Source organism: Canis lupus, chromosome 10, assembly GCF_003254725.2.
Source record: "Canis lupus dingo isolate Sandy chromosome 10, ASM325472v2, whole genome shotgun sequence".
Classification (NCBI taxonomy): Eukaryota; Metazoa; Chordata; class Mammalia; order Carnivora; family Canidae; genus Canis; species Canis lupus.
Genome location: NC_064252.1, coordinates 22,511,187 through 22,530,923, shown reverse-complemented (window position 1 = coordinate 22,530,923; position 19,737 = coordinate 22,511,187). Strand labels below are relative to the sequence as shown.

The following is a 19,737-nucleotide window of genomic DNA, read 5'->3' as shown; positions in this document are numbered from 1 at the left end:
CACACGGGCCCCCCAGCCCCTGCTTGCAGCGTACCTATCCAGGTCTCCAAACTCCCGTGGCCCAGCCCGGCGTCCGTGTGGGAGGCTGCATGAGGACACAGGCAGCAGAGGCAGGACTCACGGGGGGTCCCAAACCACTCGCCCCCTTTCTGAGCTTGGGTCATGTGGTCTGCTGCTCACGGCACCCCTGCTTGGCCTTACAGTCCCCGCACACTTAGCAAGGCCTAAAGTGAGCTCTCTGTCTTCACATAGAGCCTGCTCTTCCTTCCGTGTTTCCCAGCGGATCTCCAGTATGATCGAGTCCAAATTCCACCCCAGGCCCTGCTGACCTTGCCCAGCGTCACTGAGTCCCCACTCCCACCACCAGGAACCACGGGGACTCTCCCGGACCCAACAGGCAGATGAACGCCTTCACCTGGGCCACCGCCTCGGTCAGGACACCAGGCTGCTCGGCCTGGTGCCGTCCTCCCTGCCTGCTCACCACCACCAACTGCAGGGAGTGGTCAGGGCCCCGGCAAGGAGCCAGACCAGGCCCTGCTCCCCCACCACCGGTCCCACAGCTCCCCGGGCCCCTGGCTTCCTAATAGGGAGAAAGGGCTCCTATGGTGAAGCCATCCATTCGACCCACAGACACTCCCTGAGAATCTTCTGCGTCAGGCTCGGACTTAAAAGCATAAATAGGCTCCCAAACTCATAGCCCCCGTGGAGCTTATTCTGGTGGAGGGGACAGTGAGCAAAACACAGACACAAAGAATAAAATACAGGATGGGATGGTAAATGCGGCAGAGAAAAATGCGGAAAAGAGAAGTGCTGGGAGCGGAGGGGCCGATTTCAAGTGGGGACCAGGGGAAGGGTCATTGACAGGAGCCAAGACCCAGATGAAGTTAGGGAGTGACCCGTGCGGACACCAGAGGGGAGGAACATTCCAGGCAAGGCCACGTACAGGTCCTGAAACAGAAGGCCACACACCAGCTGAAGGAATGGCAAGCAGGCCAGCGTGGAGCCGGACGCCCAGGCACCGGGCCACCAAGTGGGCCCTGACCTGCACCCAGAGCAACGTGCAGCCAGAAGGGGCGCGATCTGACCGGCGTGGGCACCAGCGGAGCAGCCGAGGCACAGTGCGCAGGCCTCAGGGGACGCAGGGAGAACACCCAGGAGTCCACGCAAGCGATGATCCAGGCCTGAAGTGATGCTGACCCGGACCATGGAGACTGCAGGACACATGGTCAGATGAGGGAGTATTTTGAAGACAGAAGCCGCAGGATTGGGAAGATGGACACAGGGTGTGAGAGGAAGTCAGAAGTCGAGGATGATTCTTGACTTTCGCCCGAGTGACACAGACAGGCTTGGCTGCCACGACCTCACATGGAGGAGCTATGGAGGATGTGAGGGGAAACCTCTAGCTTGGTTTAGACACGCCGAGTTCACAGCCTCCACCAGAGGCTCACGGGGAAAGGTGCAGGGGGTTCCAGTGGAGGGCGAGTCTGGGGAGGGGCCACATCTGGCCTGGGGTCACCAGGAAGGGGCGAGGATGGGACAAGAGCCATGGCCTGAGGGCTGGGCTTCCATCATGGAGCACCCACGAGACAGCAGCCGGGGACACAGGACCGTGTGGTGTCCCGAGTGCAGGGGGAGGCCAGGTGGGATGACGTGAACACTGCCCGCCAGACTGAGCAACATGGAGCGGCCCTGGTGCTGCATCCTGGGGGGGATGGGGCGAAACCGGCCAGAGTAGGCTCAGGAGGGGACAACTCCGCGGGGACTGACAGCAAAGTGGAGCAGAAGCCCCAGAGACGGAAGGTACACGGGGAAGGCTTGTCTTTTGTCTGTCGTAAAAAAGAGGAAACCTGACAATGTCCCTCCAGAGATGCTCCAGCCTCAGCAGAGAGGGTAAAAGGCTCCTAGAACTAAGTGAGCCAAAACACGCACAAAGAACTTCAGACAGGACTCAGCACACAGTACCTACGGCCCTCAAAGTGCTAAGGGCAGTGACGCCGTGGCGTGTGGCCTGTGTGGCCAGTGGGCCCCTTCACATGGTGAGGTCTCCAGGGCTCAAGCAAGGTCCTGCCTTCAACTGCTCCAACAGCACGGCCGAGCCTGGAATGTTAGGTGGCAGCCACCTCATGCCATTCCCTCCCCCAAGCCCCACACCAGGCACTGACGAACATGCCCCGTGTGAACAGCCTGATGCTGCTGCTGTAAGGCCAACAGGCCGAGAAGAGAAAATCGGACCCTGCCACCTCAGCCCTTAGCCTTGGCGCCTGGAGCAGGGTCCCTCCTGGGCCAGCACAGCCCGAAGGCCACAGCACCAGCCCGGGAGCACTGTGGGCACACCTGGAACTTCAGACTCCTTTCTCTGGAAGCCGAGGGATCTGGGAGAGGCTGTGCAGTGCAGCCTCCTGCATTGGAGCTCAGGGCCGGGGCGCTGGCCCGCACCCCTGCCCCCTGAAGCACTCACCCGGTGCATGTCTTCATACTTGAGGAAAAGCACGTTCGAGTCCATGCGGTGCTCCCAGAACTCCTGCACGTGCTCAAACCAGGAGCCGTAGCCTACTGTGGAGACAAGGGGACAGGTGAGTCACAGCCTGGGGGGAGTAAACATGCATAAGTGGGGTGGCCTGGCCCCTGCCTTCTGGAAGGCTCCCCTCTTATGGCCCAGGAGCTGTGGTTCAGGAAGAGAGAAACAAGCTCTCAGCTCCAGGGGCATCCCACAGAGGAGCCCCTCCTCAAGTCCACGTCCCTTAGGCTTCGTGTGCAAGTCTCTCCTGCCACGAGTTCCCAGCCTCCCTCCCGCCCCCACCTCCTGGAAGCCTTGAAGACCTGGCCACTGGGCAAAGGCCTCTGCTCACGTGGGGGATGGATGCTACTGGCACCCAAGAGTTTCTGTTTGATATGTGGTCACTGGGAAGAGATCGACGCCCAGTGGAACTGAGACATAGGGCCAGTTGCTGCTGCCGGCAGAGGTGTGGGAGGTACTGAGACCGGAGCATGAGGCCCTGCCAGGCAAGAGGCCTCAACGCTGAGTAGAAGAGATGAAGACAGGCAGCAGGCTCCATCCTGATGCACGAGGCTCACACCCCTCACCACAGCCCCTGCACTCCCTACACTCCTCAGGGCTTTGGTTTGGGGTGAGGGTCACAGGGGCAGGTGGGGGATGTGCCAATCAGCATAGCCAGGCCGCTTCAAAACGTTCTTTATAAGAACTAAAGATTCTCACCCAGCTACTCACGCAGAGATGAGACTTCCAAGGGGGCTTCTGCATTAAACAGAGGAAGGCCTCTGCCAGAGAATGTCTGGCCCCACCGGCCACCAGCAAGCAGCCCAGCTGCATACCAGGTGCCAGCCAGGAGTGGTGGCCCTTCTGCCCTCACCCCGGCTCACCTGGGTGCCTGTCCACCTCACAAACATTGGGCCTATGGATCCCCCTTCACAGTCGGGCTCGAGAAGTTCCCGGCCCTGGGGGAATCTCCAAGGACACAGGTGGTGAGGATATGGAGTGACCACTGCTGGGAGGGGGGCACAGAGGGCCCACCCCACGTGAAGACAAACCCTGAAGCGTGCACAACAATTGCAGATGGGCTTGACGGTGTAAGGAACACGGGGCCATCAAGGTGGCTGGGAGCACAGTGCCCAGGTCAGAGAGACAGAGGGAGCACAGCAGAACAGCAAAGGACACAGCCTCTGTGTTCTGCACTGGCCGTGTGACCTGGACAGGCCGCTTCAGGTTCTGGAGCCTCGTCCTCCTCAAGGGGAGTGACACAGAACCTGCCTCCCGGAGTGGCTGGGCGCGGCGAGAGCGCATGGGCCTGCGGAGGGAAGCGCGAGCTCCGTCCCCTCTGGCAGGACTCACACTGGGTCCCGAGGGGTGGGGTGGCGGGGTGGCGGGGGACTGCTGCTGCCGCTGCCAGGGCCACACCTCAAGCAGAAAACGCAGCCTCCAAGAAGCTTGTAGACTTAAACACCTGACGGAGGCTGCGAAAACCCAAGACCACCACCGGCCGCCTGCCGTCTCGCCAGCAGGTGGCAGTACCGCAGCAGCCTGGCCCCACAGCCCAAGGGAGGCGCCGAGGCTGCCCTAAAGGCGCGATCTCAGCAGAAAGGGCCCTGCAGCCCAACCAGACCCCAGCCGGCATTTTACGAGGAAGGAAGCAGGGGCTCTGGCACAGTCGGGGGACAGAGGCAGAAACGACAGAACAGAAGGGACAGGGATTCAGCCAAAAGGCCTGGTTTGGGACCCACCGAGGGGTAAATCCTGGCCTGCGAGGGCCTCGGTCTCCTCACTGAAGAGGTCCAGCTGCTGGGCCTGGGGTCCCCCTCACTGCAAACACCCTGGGGGGCCCTCCTTCCCACTGGAGGGAAGACAAGGCGGAGGCCAGAGAAGGCGATGAGGACCCACTCACCGACAGGCTAATGGTCACGGGGGCCCCGAGAAGAGAACCGGCCTCCCGAGTCGGGGCCCAAGCAGGCACGCAGTCCAGGTGACCTGAGCCCTGGGACAGAGCAGGAGTCCAACAGCCATGAACACACAGGCTAAGAAAACCCTGTCGTTCCAAGGGGCTGCGTGAGAAAATTTGCAGAACAAGCAAGCAGAGCCCACAGGGGACACCATGGGGGCTGAGCAGGAGGGGTGACGTGGGGACAGTGAGGGCTGAGGAGAGCGGTCGCTGCACACGAGAACACAGGTGGTGGAGACAGGGAGGCATGGGGACAGTGGTCACTCACACGGGGTCGGTGATCACAAGGCCAGCACGTGCCTGCGTCTCTCCAAGCTCTGGTTAGCAGGTGCAGAGAGGGGTACAGACCTTGCTGGCAGGGACACCGCCTTTCCCACTCAGGATGTGTCACCCTGGGAAGGCACCCCCTGCCGCCGCCCACCTGGGTCCCTCTGCTCCTGGAGCCCAGTGTGCTCACCCCAGCAGATGATCTGAGGGACCAGCGGCCCACCCTGCCTACAGGGCGAGTCTCCCATGCTCCTGGCCCCTGGGCATGCAGCCCCAGGCACCCCCCACCCCAGTGCACAGGTCACAACACCCCAACCATCAGCGGGTCCTCCAAGCTCACTCTATGAGTAAGGATGGCCGTGCCACTGCTCCTACACCTCATTCTTCAAATTCTTCAGAACCACAGGAGACAATGCGAGCCTCCAGGGCCCAAGCTGCAGTACGCTGGCAGCCAACACTGGGAGACCCGAGGGGATGTGGGGGAGCTAAGTGTGCGTGTCAAGAGGCTTTGGTGGGATCATGGCAAGTGTGTGTGACCTTGGACTTCAGTGTTGGGCTGGGACCTTTAAAACATGGAGAGGCCTGAGGAGGACTTGTAACCACTCTGGCCTGAGCAGGAGGTAATCTAAGACCCACACTGGGAGGCAGTCTGAACTTGGTGGCCACCTGGTCTTCCTGGGGCGCCGTCCCCGTGCCACTCGCTGCTTCTCTAGAGGCAGGAGAACATGCTGAGACTTAAGAACATGGTTGTGGAAGCCGCAGTGACGGCTTCCTCCGAATGTCAGGCAGACCATGAAGGGCCTGAGCCAGACGGTAGGGAGGCCGGGCGAAGGGCAGGCTGGGCAGAAGGCCTTCCAGCTTGGGGGCGGTGGGGCAGGTGCTGTGGCCTCCTCCCCTGGGCCCTCCCCCAGCACCGCTGAAGCAGATTCGGGGGGGCTCTAGCACTGAGGGCCCCGGGAGCCCCAGTGCATGCATGAGGGTTGGGCCTTCCATCCCGCTCGGCCGCCTGGAGCTCATCTGGGGCACTATATTCCAGGCTTCACCCCCCTGCACCTCACCCCAGGCTGGCCACACAATCTCACTGCAGAACCTCCAACTGGGACACAACCTGGACAGCGGGGCCAAACACTAAGACTTGAGTTACAAAATAAAACAGAAAGTGTATTTTCAGACATGGGTATGGAATCGTCTCAGTCCAGATTTAATCAAAGTGCTGATGTGGCCATCTCGGGCCTTCCGGGTGCAAGCCCCCACTGAACTCCCACTTGTGGGTCCTGGAAGGGTGCCTGGAGAAGCCACGGATGGCAGCAGGGGAGCCACCTCGGGCAGGGGCTGCTGACCTCACCACCAAGGCCGCTGTGCAGTGGGTGTGACCCGGTCTCTTCCTGCCCCGAGGAGGGGAGATGCAGAAGGGCCCTGGCAAGCTGCCTCCCCGCCCCGCATCTGCTGCAGATCACTGCCTGGCCCCTCACCCAAAGCACACCTCGCCCATCATTCAGCCCGGGGCTGGGGGCCACGTCTCCGGGCCTCTGTCACCAAGAACAGAGTTATCCAGGCCTCTGCTTTTACTGTCCGAAATCCAGGCAGGAAGAGGAATGCTTCTAACTGGGGAACGTTTCAGGACCCCAATGATGCAGATGAGAGAGAAGGGCTTCCGACTTGGACGCCCGCTCTGCTGCACCCTGGCCACGACTCTTGACGAGCTTCCCAGTCACCCCGCAGCCCTGCTCCTCCACCCGACAGCGGGAAAACAGGCCCAACCTGCGTGGTCATCACAGGACTTGTGGGGAATGTGGGCAAAGTGCAAGGACACACAGGGGTTCAGTGAAGGAGCCGTCCGCGCAGCCTGAGACACTTACGCTTGTCGTTCATAAATCGCCGGCAGAACTCCTGGAAGGTGCCTCGGTAGCTCATGGTCCGCAGGGAGCGGTGGAACTGGTAGTAGGACACCACCAGGTCCTTGGGGTTCCGAGCCATGTATATGACCTGTGGCGGGACAGAGGGACGGCTCAGGGGCTGCTCCTCCAACCCACTCTGAACGGACGACCCACCTCCAGCCCCGAGGTCAGCCCCCAGGTCAGCCCCAGATGTGCACAGCCTCGGCTCCAGCAGAGGCTCACCCTCCTCCGTGTAACAGCATCTGGTAGAACCGTGCCTGAGTGTGTTACTACATTTCTGTCCTACACCACGACTTTACAATGAGTGGGACACAGAAACAGGCCGGTCCTGACATCGGTGATGAGAATTAGAGGCCTCATCACGCTGAGAAAATGAGAAGAACCAGAGACCATGAAAGCAGCGCTGGGGCCTCAGGCTAACACAGGAGCAGACGCTGGACTAAGGCTAGTCAAGCCCAAGTTCGACTGTAAGGAAAAACCCAAATTAGAAACATGGACAAGGGACGCCCAGGTGGCTCAGGGGTTGAGCGTCTGCCTTTGGCTCAGGGCGTGGCCCCGGGTCCCAGGATTGTGTCCCACATCAGGCTCCCTGTGTGGAGCCTGCTTCTCCCTCTGCCTGTGTCTCTGCCTCGCTCTCAAATAAATAGGTAGGTAGGTAGATAGATAAATAAATAAATTCTTTTTTTTTTTAAAAGGAAACATGGACAAAAGGCCATATAAGCTCAGGGACGGCCTCTGCTGGGTCTCCACACACCTGTGCCTCGAGGAGCTCAGGACGGTTGCCCAGAGCACCGCTGGGCTGGCTCTGCCTGTCGGGAGCTCTGCCAAAGGGGGGTGGGGAGTGGGGTTACCTTAGAATCACCGTTGTGGAGATCAGAGGGCAGGAAGCGGTAGGGAAGGTGGCTTTTGATGAGGCGGGGAGACGTCAGCTCCTGCAAAGGGTCAGAGGGAGAGGCATTCAGAGGACATGCAGCTGCTCACTTATCTCAGGGCCTTTCTAAGGGTCAAGACCCGCACTCCACCTGAGAAACTTCTCACCCGAGATCTGGCTGCCCTCCAGACTGAACAGGACATAGTCCGTCCCTGGGCACACGGAGCATGAGCCAACCAGTCACGGTCATGGGGGTCTGCTCAGGGGGTCTGCCCAGACCGTGAAGGGCAGCAAAGGAGGCCGAGGCGCACAGCAGCACCGCTAATAACTCAGTCACATCAGCGTTGGGTCTTCCTGCTGCTCCTGGAACGTGCCAGGCCCACGCGCACTGCTGCCCCTGCCCCAGCTCGCCTGCCCAGCCTTTGAGGACCGTACTCAGCTGGCCCCCAGGGAGGCCTGCCGTCCTGTGTCCTGTCCCACGTTGGTCCCCACACAGTGCTGACCACCATGTAACCACGGCTTCTTGCTCTTCCTCCCCTGCTGGTCTCCCTCCCCAGAACGCAAGTTCTCTGAGGGTCACGACACAACATTGTCAGTTTTGTCCTCGGCTGCACCCCAGTGCCAAGGGCAGCGCCCTGCTGGGTGCCCAGCAAGGATCTACCGAAGGGCTCCACAGATGCATCAGCACAGGTTGGAGGTACACACTGGGGTGCAAACACCCAGATGCAGCTGGACGAACACTGGAGGCTGGGGTGCAGGCAGAGACGTGTAGACAGCCTCTGGACTGGATACTGAGAGCAGTGAAACGGGGGCAGAGGCGCTCTCAGAGCTCTACATCAGAATGCTCACCTAGTGAGGGAATGGACAGGCAGTCCACGTGGGAAATGAGGCCTGAGCTTCGAGGTGACAAGGATAGGAAGGGGGTGGGGACGATCCCAGCTGCATCTGAGCACCAGGATGGACAGCCCTTCGGGATAATGTTTATCCCATTCCTGATACCAAATGCTGGATGCAAACGCACCCTCCTCAGCTCCCACGACAGATGGGGTGAGCCACAGTGGGGAGCCTCCTTTGTACCGCCAAGTCACCCACATCACCCACTGTTCCAATCTTAGGGTCACTGCCAAGGGCTTCAGGCCTATAGGTCTCTCACCTGGCTGTCACTGGGAGCTCTCTGCCCTCCCTCCGCCTGTGGGCCCCTGTGCAGGAGCAATCATCACTCAGGGTCCCCAGGGGATCCCCAGGGCTGGGTGCCGCTGGCCCAGAGAGGTACCTTGATGATGTCCAGGCCCGGCTGCGGGTACTCCAAGACCGGGAGCTGCTCATCAATGTTCATCAAGCCGATTTCATCAGGGTCGGCCCCCTGGCTCACCAAGTAGACCACCTCCTGCAGCAAGCTTGTGCCTGAAGGGAGAGAAGCCCCAGGGAGCGGTGCTCAGAGGAAGCCCAACGGCCAGCCCCGCTCTCTAGGCAGCACCTGCTGCCCCAGAATCGGGCCTGAAGACGCGTAGGTTGATCACACACCTGGCCAGCCACCAAGTGCCACCAGAGCCCTGCTGAGTAGGACAGCCCAGGGACAGGTGGGACACCCCACCAAGAGTGTCACCCCTGGGAGGAAGGTGGCTCCTGGTACCTCTGCTGGGCCCTGTGTGCAGACCCCACTCTGCCCAGGCTTTCAGCTCCAGGTCACCAGTGAGCCCAGGGCTATCCCATCATCACCCCACCTGACCTCTGGGAGAAACAGCTACGGCAGGCTAGTGCCTCTTCCTCAAGACTTTGGTCCTTTTACTCCAAGGATACTGGTCTGTCCGTAGTTCCTCATCTCCCCACCCTGAAACACCGACTGCCCCAAACACTGCCTCAGACCCCTGCTCTCCTGGCTGCTTGCGCTCCCCAGAGGGCCTCATACTGCGTCCCCCGAAAAGCCAGCTCCACCCTCCACCCAGCTGTCCGCCCAGGAGCACCCGCCACCCCTTGCCCCACCGGGACCAGGCCTGCCCTTGCAACAAACGGCCAGCCTACGTGTGCCCTGATTGGGTCTACACCTCAGCAACCTCTGGATCTGCCGTCAAGGTGAATGCAGAGCTGGCCCTTCCATCCCAGACCGCGCAGTGAGAGCCTCCCATAGTTCTCTGCTTCGGCCCAGCTCCCCCCACCTGTCAGTCTGGTTTCAACAAAGCAGATCCACCATTCCAACATGGGCGTCAGACGGCATTAGCTGGCATCCCTCGTCCACGACGACCATCCGCAGCGGCCTCACGTCTCCTCAGAGTAAGGTCTTCCCCACGGCCTGCAGGCCCTTCCTCCCTCCCACGGCCCTTCAGGTGAGGACTCCCCGCCCCCCACGCCAACTGGCCAGGAACAGCTGCACATTCCTTTACAGGCTCCCACTCTCCTACCGTAAAGCTTGGTTCTTTGCTGTACCGGGAGAGCCAGCATGTGGCTGTGCTCAGTTCCTGTTTTCTGAAGCAAACCTTGGGTGCTGAGTAATCAGAAGAAGATAACTTGATCCAGGAAAACTTCCTGGAGGAAGCAGCTTTGGAGCAAAGGCACTGAAGAAAATAGTGTGATGGTTTTTAAAATTCAAACAGAAATAACTTTACCTGTTACCCACAGGATCCTCCCACCAGCCTGAAAGGTGGAGACTGTGATCACCCCCATTTACAGATGAGAAGCCCGAGGCCAAGCTGTGCCCCAGGTCACACGGCCAGTGTGTGGCTTCCACCCTATTCCTCCTGGGGAGGTCCATTCACCCAACAGCCCAGGGCACCTGCACTGGGGAGCCCATGCCCCCCGAAATCAGTGTGTGGGCAGAGTCCCTGGCCTGTCTGGCGACATCCTCAGGACCTATTTCTAGTGCTCCCTGCCCCCACAGGCAATGCCCCAGACAGACGCCCTGCACATTAACATCATCTCACATCGACGTATCAATTCCACAAGCCCCATCCTCATCTCCATTAAGTACCTACGCCGGAAGACCAGCCTCGTTAGAGCCCATGGAAGCTCTCCCCTGGCCTCCCCACTGGCCTGTCCCCACCGGCCCCGTCCAGCACGTCCACTTCCTGCTCAAGCAACTCGGCCTGGCCTTCCCCAGCCTTCAGCATAAGCTACTGGAGGGCCTGCTGCGTGCCTCTTGCCTCCGGGCAGCCAACGGGGCACACAGGACCAGTACGGCGAGCAGCCCCTGGCCTCTCCAGGGCGGAAGCCAGCTGGCAAGATGTGACAACATGTTCACAGGAAAAAACCAGCCAGAGATGATGATGACAATGACACTGGTGGGTCACCATAACCGAAGACCAAACACAGGCTGCGCTGTCCACGGGGTCTGCACCAGGTGCCAGCTGCACCCATGCCTCTCCCCGTGGGCCTCTCCTCTCCACGTCCACTGCCACCACCCTGGCGGTGCCCCAGATGACAACATGAGCCCAGCTGGCCCCTCTCCTGGCATCCTTGGCTGCGGCGACCCCTCCATCTGCCGTGTCCCAGAGGCTCTCGGCCCCCTCCTCTCTCTCCACCCCTCTGGCACTCTGGGCTGTGGCCGGGTCTCCCATCTCCCCCAGAACTCAGCACCCCGTGGCCCAAGCCTTCAACAGGCCGCCCTCCTGCCTCCAACTTGGACGTGATCTTGGAGCTGCAGCTCCCAGAAGCCTTCCCAGGCACCCCGTCTCATCTGTGCCCCCCCAACCACACCCCCTGCCTCTTGTCTTACTGCATTTGATGCACTGGGCATGAGCTTTTGAGGACAGAGAAGGCGTCTTGATGCTTATGGCTGCTGCGGCTTCCAACAACAGCTACCACCCCACAGCTCTGGAGGCCAGAGGCCAACACAGGCCACATGGGGCTCAAATCAGGGTGTGGGCACCACTGCTCCCCTCCGGAGGCTGCAGGGGCAATTCCTTGTCTTGCCTGCAGCTGTAGCCACACTGATCGCCCTGTCACCTTCCTCCTCTGGCAGGAACCCCTGTGAGCACACCCAGGATAACCTCCCATCCGAACGCAGCCTCCAGCCTCCTCAGCACAAAAGGTGAAATACTCACAGGTTGGAGCATTAGGACGTGGACATGTCTGGAGGCCATTACTCTATTGACCATACTCACGTCACAATCCTAACGTGGTAGGTGCTCGGAAGCCCATGGGCCTGACGACTGAATGAGACTCTAGAGTCTTCCCCACCCCACCTGGGAAAAAGGACTGGTCGTGCGTGCTTGTGTCTGTGACCTCCTGCAACTTCCACACATCCTCAGCACCCAGTCAGCCTTCCCCTGTCTGAGCCCTTCCCACCCTGGGCACCCCAGCTCCCTGCCCAGCTGTTGGGACACCCCCACTCAGTGGAGCCATGTGTCTCCTACATGGCAATTAGGTCAAAGTCCTCACTTAGGATCTGGTGGCCATTCAAGGGGTAACCCCCACCCTCCCCTTTATTCATTTAACAAGCCTGCACCAAGGGCTGGCCCTGGGGGTCCCTGCTCCCCCACCAGAACATGTGGCAATGCTCCCCCCTTCTTCACAGGCTGTTGAGCACAGGGCCAACGAAGTGACCTGCTCCAAGCCAAAGAGGCTCAATACAAATGAGAATCTCTCCGAGCTCCTAACGCCGTGACAGGCTCCATTTACCAGAACTACCCACACTTGAGGACACAGCACAGCCTCCTGCCAACCCAGCCCACCCTCATCCCAACAAGGGACACAAGCCGTCAGGCCCTTCGTGTCAAAGCCACGTCCTGAGCCAACACGTGACATGGGGGGCAGCTCCTGCACAAGTCAGGAGGAGCGTTTAGGAGCACCCCTTACACCAATAAGGCCACAGAATCTCAGAGTTTAGGTTACTAGCCTGAAGTCACTGAGCTGGGAAGGGGAGTGCTCCTCTGGAGTGGGGGACCCAAGTGTGGAAGTCCCCCCCTGCCCCCCACCCCCGGGGGCCGCTGAGCATGCCCAGTGGACATAAGGGCAGAAAAGCCAGCCCCGTGTGAACCCACCACGTAGCCTGCAGGGAAACGGGGGTGAGGAGGTGCTGCAGGGGCTGCATCCAGGCCAGAAGGCCCTCCACTCCTGCAGCCACTGAGCCAAGCAAGTGGGGGTGAGGTGGGACCCGGCACCCCCAACTGTCCCACGGCAGCGGGAGGCCAGTGGGGGAGGCGGGTGCAGGAGGAACCCAGCAGCAGGAGCCAGCCTGACTGCCAGCAAACCCAAGGTGAGGCAGAGGAGAGCCAGGCTTTCAAACCTGGGCCCGGGAGGGCGGCAGGGCAGCGCTGCCTTCCTGGGGGAATAACGCCTCGCGCTTTCCAAATCCACTGGACATGATCCTTTCCGGAAGTGCTTCTGGGGACTCCAGCCAGATCCCTGCTCCCACGGGCAGGGGCAGTGTGTTCTGACCCTGGGATGCTGGGTCCAGACCCCTCGGAAGCCAGTGGCATTCTGGGTGGAACTCCCCAAAAATCAGTCCTGCCTCACCACAAGGGGGGAGAGCCCATCAAAATTCCCACCAGAATGCTGGGGGCAGAAGGAACCACTCACTCCTCCAAGGCCAGGACCAATCGGAACTGGGCCCCAAACCACCAGGATCCTGGGGCTGAAACCCTGTGGCATTCTTTTATTTTCACTGTTATCGTTTACTAAAGAAAGTCACACACATACTTGTTTAAAAACTCACAGAGCACTAGCGGGCGAGGAACGGAAAACCCAGTTCTCCTCCCCACCCCCAATCCCGCGCAGAGCAAACCGCTGGTTGATTCTTCTCTTACCCTCAATTTTCTGATGTGCTTAGATCTTTCACAATCTTTTTTTTTTTTTTAAAGATTTTATTTATCTATTTATTCAGACACATAGAGAGAGACACAAAGAGAGAGGGAGAGAAAGAGGCAGAGACAGGCAGAGGGAGAAGCAGGCTCCACGCATGGAGCCAGACATGGCACTCGATCCGGGGACCCCGGGATCACATCCTGGGCTGAAGGTGGCGCTAAACCACTGAGCCACCGGGGCTGCCCATTCTTTCACAATTTACACGGTTTCCACAGGCTACTGATTTTCAACAGAGGAAGACAAGGACTTGGCCAGGTTCACTCACACGAGCTTCCCTCCTCCCGGCGTGGGCCCAGCAGGAGCGTGGTCTTACCTGGGCGTTTACCGCGTGTTCTGCTCCACGGTAGTCCACACAGCGATGGCACTTACCTTCTCGGCCAAGACTTCATTCTCCTAGAGTAAATCACCGCTCGTCTGCTTGCTTCGTTTGCCTTGTGGCCACTCGCAATCCTGTCCCGGGCTGCAGCAAGGCCTCTGGATGCTCTCAGTCCCACGGGTGACCCGGGGTCTCCTCGGGCTGGATGCGGCCACTCCCTGAGCTCCCCGCTGGGGTCTCCCACGCGCTGCGGAGCCCACCCTCTCGCTGTGTCCCAAGCACGGGCCTGACCAGGACGAGCATCGGCGTCCACCTGGCTGTGCCCGGCTGTTCGGCTGCGCAGAGAATTCAGGGCTGGAGAGCCTGGGCCCCAGAACCGCGTCCCGACTCCCGGCTGCCAGTGCTGAGAAGTCTGGGCGCCCGCTCCCCGGTCCTCGACGGCGGCCTGGCCTCTGGAGCCCAGAGGCTTCCCAGGAGCGGGCTCCATGCTCCTCCTCCCATCTGTCCGTCTGTCTGTCATGCCAGGCACTGAGGGAGGGGGGCTCCCTAGCTCCTGCCCTCGGGTTCTGGACACCCTGGGTCCCTAAACGTTCTCTCCTCCTACTCTGTTCTCTTCTCGGAACCCCGAGATCTTCCGATTTTCTTGTCTCTGCCCCTGTCTGCCCTCATTCCATAAAGACTTTTCTTTTACTTCGGGAGATATCTCCCCACCTGCCCATCCAAACCTCAGCACGGGGTTGTCAGACCTTCCACGCCCGAACTCTCAATCCAGGCTCTGTCAAGATGTGCCCTGGCTCCCGTCTATCCTCGGGGAGGCACGTCTGTCTTCACTCTCCGAGGCGGCTCCAGAGACGCAGGAGTACAGGGGGGCAGGGGGACTGCCCTCCTAGGTTTTCCTCCGTTTGTACGTCGCCCTGGATTCCTCCGAGCTCCCTTTCCACCTTTTGAGTTTGCAGGTCTCTGTCCCTCGTTTTGGAGACTTGAAGACCCGGTGCCTTGAGTCCGTCTGCAGGTAGGATGAGCCCCCAGACGCAGCCATCTGGGGGGCCTCCCGTGTCCATGGCAGCACACTCCCAGGGGCATGGCACTGCTACAGCCTCGGCTCGCTGCCCTGGGGGAGCACCTGCCTCCCGGGAGCCAAGCAGCACTTCTCTCACAAGGATGCAGCTTGCCCCTGAACCCTACTTCCGATATGGCACTGCATCCCAGCCTACAGCTGTCTGTGCTCGACATCCCCGAATCCACATCCCGGTGCTGTGTCCCCCCCGCAGCTGCCACCCCTCAGCTGTCCGGTGCCCCCCGCTGCTGGAGCCCCGCAGCTGGAAACAGTTCATGCACCCCTGCGGCCCTCCTGCCTCCCGTGTCTCGACCCTCCACCTGCTAAGTCAGTGACATTCGTCCACCGCATCCGATCGTGGGGTCCACGGGCATCCGGCACCCCAAGTCCCTGCCTCTTCTCCTCTGAGGGTTTCAGACCTTTCGCCTCCTTGATCATCACACAGTGAGGTCTTAAGAGGAAGCAGACATGAGCTCACGTGTTCAATGGGCACCCCCCCATCAATGTGCCATGGTCTGGAGTCACCGGACAGTGACGTGTTACAGCTGGGACTGTCCAGGAACACCGACAGCCAAGCATCTGAAGCTGTACCCCAGAGTGGGCCCGGGCCACCCAGGACCAAGGTGCTCCCAGGCCCCGCCCCAGGCTGTCCCCACACAAGCTGAGACGGCCCCCAGGATGCTCCTGCCCAGAAGAGAGAGCACAGGGATGATTCACAGCCAGGTAAGCTCCTGTCGCCCCTCCTGGGAGCCTTCACATGTGCCCTCTCAGCTCTCACGGGAACCTCCAGACACATGAGGGGACAGCGTGCCCCAGACAGATGCAGCCCAGTCCCTCGGCTGCAACGGGTACAATGCGAGACCAGAAGCACTCCGTGGCTCACACAGGTGCCCGGTGTTACCTTAGCAACAGTGGGAATGGTGCTCAGCGTCCCAGGCACAGTCACAGCAACTCAGCCATGTCCTCATTCGACTGTCACAAGCCCCTCGGTGACCACCACCATCAGATTTCACACGCGAAGAACCAGCGCAGAGGTGAACTGCCCCAGGTCGCAGACGCCAGCAGGCCAGGAACCCAGAACCCAGCCCCTCAGCTTGGACCCCAGAACCCAGTGCTTCCTCACACACACCACACACACACACTCATACACGCCACCACATATACATATGGCACCCCGCACACCACACACATTCATACACACCACACACACACGATACACACCACACTCTATACACCGTCACTCATACACGCTGCACACATATACGCATCACACACACACCACGCAGAGCCATAAACACCATACACACACACACAAATGACATATATACCACATGCCACACATTCATACACACCACACACATACGTGACACACACACCAGACTTATACATACAATACACACACACACCTTCATACACATCACACACTTACATGACACACACACCACATTCACACCACACATACCACAGTCATACACACCAAACACATGACACACACACAACACATATACACTATATACAACACACATACCACACACAAAGATAACACATATGTATACAAACACTGCACACATACACGTTACAGATAAACACACATACACATACAATATACATACACTCCTCCAAAGCTTACAAAGCAAATAGGCAGCAAAACCAAGGCTCTGAGCCACGTGTTCTCACTTCCAGGCCTCAGCTCTCACCCTGAAGCCCCCACAGCTGGGGATGGAATGAGGCTGAGGCAGAGGGAGGAAGCAGCTGGGACTGCCCCCCACCACTGAGGGAACTTAGCTTCTCGGCCCACAGAGCTCCCCATGCCAGCATCTGTGCCCCTGCTGGACACAGCACACACACACACACCCCCACTGAGATGACAAGGTGTCTGTAGCACACCTGACAGCCCTGGCTTCCCACAGTCCCTGTCTGATGAGGCCCCTAGGATCTGGGGCCCAGACCTCCAGCCGAGCTCTTCCTTCAAGTCTGGCGGGCCTGACACGGCCACCACACCTCTGGCCCTCAAGCTCCAAGCAGGAAACTCTCCTGGGCTTTGAGTTCCTGGGATCACAGATGTTGACACAAGTCCAGGCCCCTACACACAAACCCCTCCCAAGAGGGTGCCAGTCCACCAGGCAGATGCTGCGGCTCCACCCACGAGGGAGAGGCCCCACCTCCTATGAGGGCCCAGCAAAGTCAGGGGAGGCTCCTCTTAAAAAGTATCCTCTGACAAAGGACCCTCAGGACGGGACAAGCCAGTGAATCATAGGGGACACTATGGTGGACAGCAGTGGGAGCCCCCGTTCTCCACCATGCCCCACCCACACTCTGCCATGTGGCCTCACAGCTCCTCCTGAAGAAGGCAGCGCCTCTCTCTGATGCTGGGCACAATCAGTGGCTCGCTGTGGCCAAGCAAGAGGCAAAGCCACAGAACTCTGCATACTTCTGCCGCCACCGAGAGGGGGACATTCCCTGGCTAGCCCACACGTCGCAGCACGAGGAGAGACACCTGGAGCAGAGCTGCCCCGCTCAGCCCAGCCAGGCCTGAAGCCTCCACTTGACCCGCAGGCGCGTGGGGGTTTGGCCGAGACCAGCGACAGCAGACACTACAGCAGGCTATAGTAACAGTCTTGTTTCAAGGCACTGAGTCCAGAGGGTCTTTCACGCAGCAACAAACCCAAGATGTTCCAGGTGGAGCTGACACGAAAGAGGGACAAAGAAAACAGGGCCTAACAAAGTACTAGGCCCAAGCAGGGCGCTACAGGCACATTACCACATTCAACCCTCCAACCGCTCTGCGAGACAAGGCACATCACCCCCACGTCCAGGAGCAGGATGCAAAAAGGGTGACGGCCTCCCCCAAAACCGAGACTCAGGCCAGGTGGCTGTAAGCCGCCCTGCCTGCAACAGACCCTCTCAGTGCCCAGCCGCCCACCCCAGCCACCCTGGACGTCATCACCTGCAGCTCAAGCAGACGGGCCCCACACAAGAAGGCTCTCGCTTCCCACTCAGAGGGAAGTGCCAGGAGCCAAGGCCCCAAGCACCCTCACCTGCTGAGAGACAGGACTGGCCAGAGAGCACTGGCCTCCTCCCCTCAAGAGAGCCCCTGGGCCATATCTGCACCCTCTCTGGAGCCCCCCGCAGGCAGAGCCCCAGGACCCACGAGGGCACCACTCCTGAGACCACCTCCCACCTCACTTCTCCATTCAACCCCTGCTTCAGGCTCTCCGGGACTGGAGCACGCCCCCTCGGGGGAGAGGCAGACCAACCAAAGGCACGCCCCTGGGGCACGGGCTTATAGACGTTGTGTCTGAAATCCTGGCTCGGCCACTCCCTAACACCCGGATGCTGAGCAAGAATGAGCCCTGAGCCCCTCTAGGCCTGTCTCCCCAGCGGCATGGTGAGGACCACCACGTGGATTGCATGTCGTGATGTCTGCTGCCGAAGGCATCAGTGGTGGTGACCGTGGGGCTGACCATGGAGGTGGAGTAGGTTTGTACCCAACACATGGCCCTGGGAGCCAGCCCGCCCAGAGCCAGGGGCTCTACTGCCAGCACCTGGGCCGGCTTCTCCTTAGGCCGGCCCAGGCCTTCACTTCCTCACCTGCAAGTGGGCCTTCCTCACCTGCAAGTGGGCCTCCTTCCCAGTGAAGCTATGGCACCCGGCACAGATACAGGAAATGCTCACACCTCCTGGTCCTGCTCTGAGGCTTGAGAAAGACAAACAGCCATGGCCCAGTCCACTGCCCTGTCACCGGCGGGTGGGGAGTGCAGGCTCAGGATGCCCTGGCTCATTTCAGGCTGAGCCAGGCCTCCTGAGAGCTAGCTGTGCACCACAGAACACACACAAGCCCAACCTGGGGTCTCTGGCTTTCTACTCCTTCTGGAAATGACTTATTTGGCTCCCAGAAAACTCCGTAACTCTGCAAAGCATGCCCTGGGGAGGTTCCACATCCCAACACCCCCTTTGCTAACCTTTATGCCCTCCATAAGCCTGTGCAGGGTCCTCGCTCCCTACTAACAGCAGAGATCATGTGATACAGCACACCACCTGATGTTCCAGAAGCTGCAGGCCTGCCTACTGCCTCATCTGACTGTCAAGACACAAGGAAGTGGTGCCGCTTCCCCCAGGGTACAGGGAACTGGGAGAAGCATGGCTCTACACTAACAAGGAAAGACTAGATGGACAAGATCCTCCCCTGACTCCAAGTCCATCAGACAGCTAAAGCTGCAGGACCACCAAGAAGCAGAAAATCCTGAAAGACAGGCCCTCCAGATGGTCAGGCAGAGACGCAAGGCTCCTTGCAAGTGGGAAAGAAGAATTCAGGTAAACTACTAACTGCAAAGACTAAACTGTGAGCTTGCAGAGCCAGACACAAGGAGAGGGCTGGCATCAAACACACTCAGGTCTGGTTCTCACAAGGACGAGGGCTGGCAGGCTGGAGACAGAGTGCCTCCGTGCTAGGGCTGCAGGAAAAGGGGAACCGTGCCAGGGTCCTTCTCTCTCTCTGGGAAAAATGCTTTAAGACACTGGAGGAAGAAGAGCCAATCCTGTTGCCCCAAGAGCCCCAGCTGAAGAACCAATGTGGCTTTTGAATGGGTTAAAGAAAAATACCTCTGCCCTCAGTGGGGAGCAGAAACCATCCCCGGGGCTCTATCAGAGACCCCTAAATACTGCAAGAGAGAAGTAAAACTCTCCTGTGCAAGATCCACCATCAAGGCTGAGTTGGCTGCTGCCGGGGTGGTGGCAGTTGCGGGATCTCTGAGAGCTCCACCAAAACCCAGGAGCTCAGAACCTGCCTAAGCCTGAAACTCTAAGGCTGCAGCTGGACCAGATGACAGAGCACATCCCTCTCAAAATCCTTCCTCTGTAAGCCAGCAAATCAGAGCAACAAGTAACAATAGTTTACCCCTGGGGGAAGGACAAGGGTGTGGGGATCAGGAACAACAGGGAAAGAACCTCCAGAAAAGCCCCATGCTAAGCACAAGGTGATGCTATAGGAATTAAGACGAGTAGGTCATTCAAGTGACCAGAGCAGCAGTAGAACCCAAATACAGCCCAACTCATACCAGACTGACTCCCCTCCA

At 59.5% G+C, this 19,737-nt stretch overlaps 1 protein-coding gene across 2 annotated transcripts in view; it reads right to left on the bottom strand.

Annotated features, from left to right (window-relative positions):
• SULT4A1 (sulfotransferase family 4A member 1) overlaps positions 1-19,737 on the bottom strand; it is a 33,514-nt gene that overhangs the window by 7,315 nt on the left and 6,462 nt on the right. For both annotated transcript variants that reach the window (XR_003140819.3, XM_025457098.3), the window contains exons 2-5: positions 8,764-8,894; positions 7,471-7,551; positions 6,581-6,707; positions 2,459-2,553 (exon numbers count right to left, since the gene is read on the bottom strand). Coding sequence is in view for 1 of the 2 variants with exons in the window: in XM_025457098.3 (XP_025312883.1) it covers positions 2,459-2,553; positions 6,581-6,707; positions 7,471-7,551; positions 8,764-8,894 (434 nt within the window). In the remaining variant the exon portion in view is untranslated. The remainder of the gene's footprint in view (positions 1-2,458; positions 2,554-6,580; positions 6,708-7,470; positions 7,552-8,763; positions 8,895-19,737) is intronic.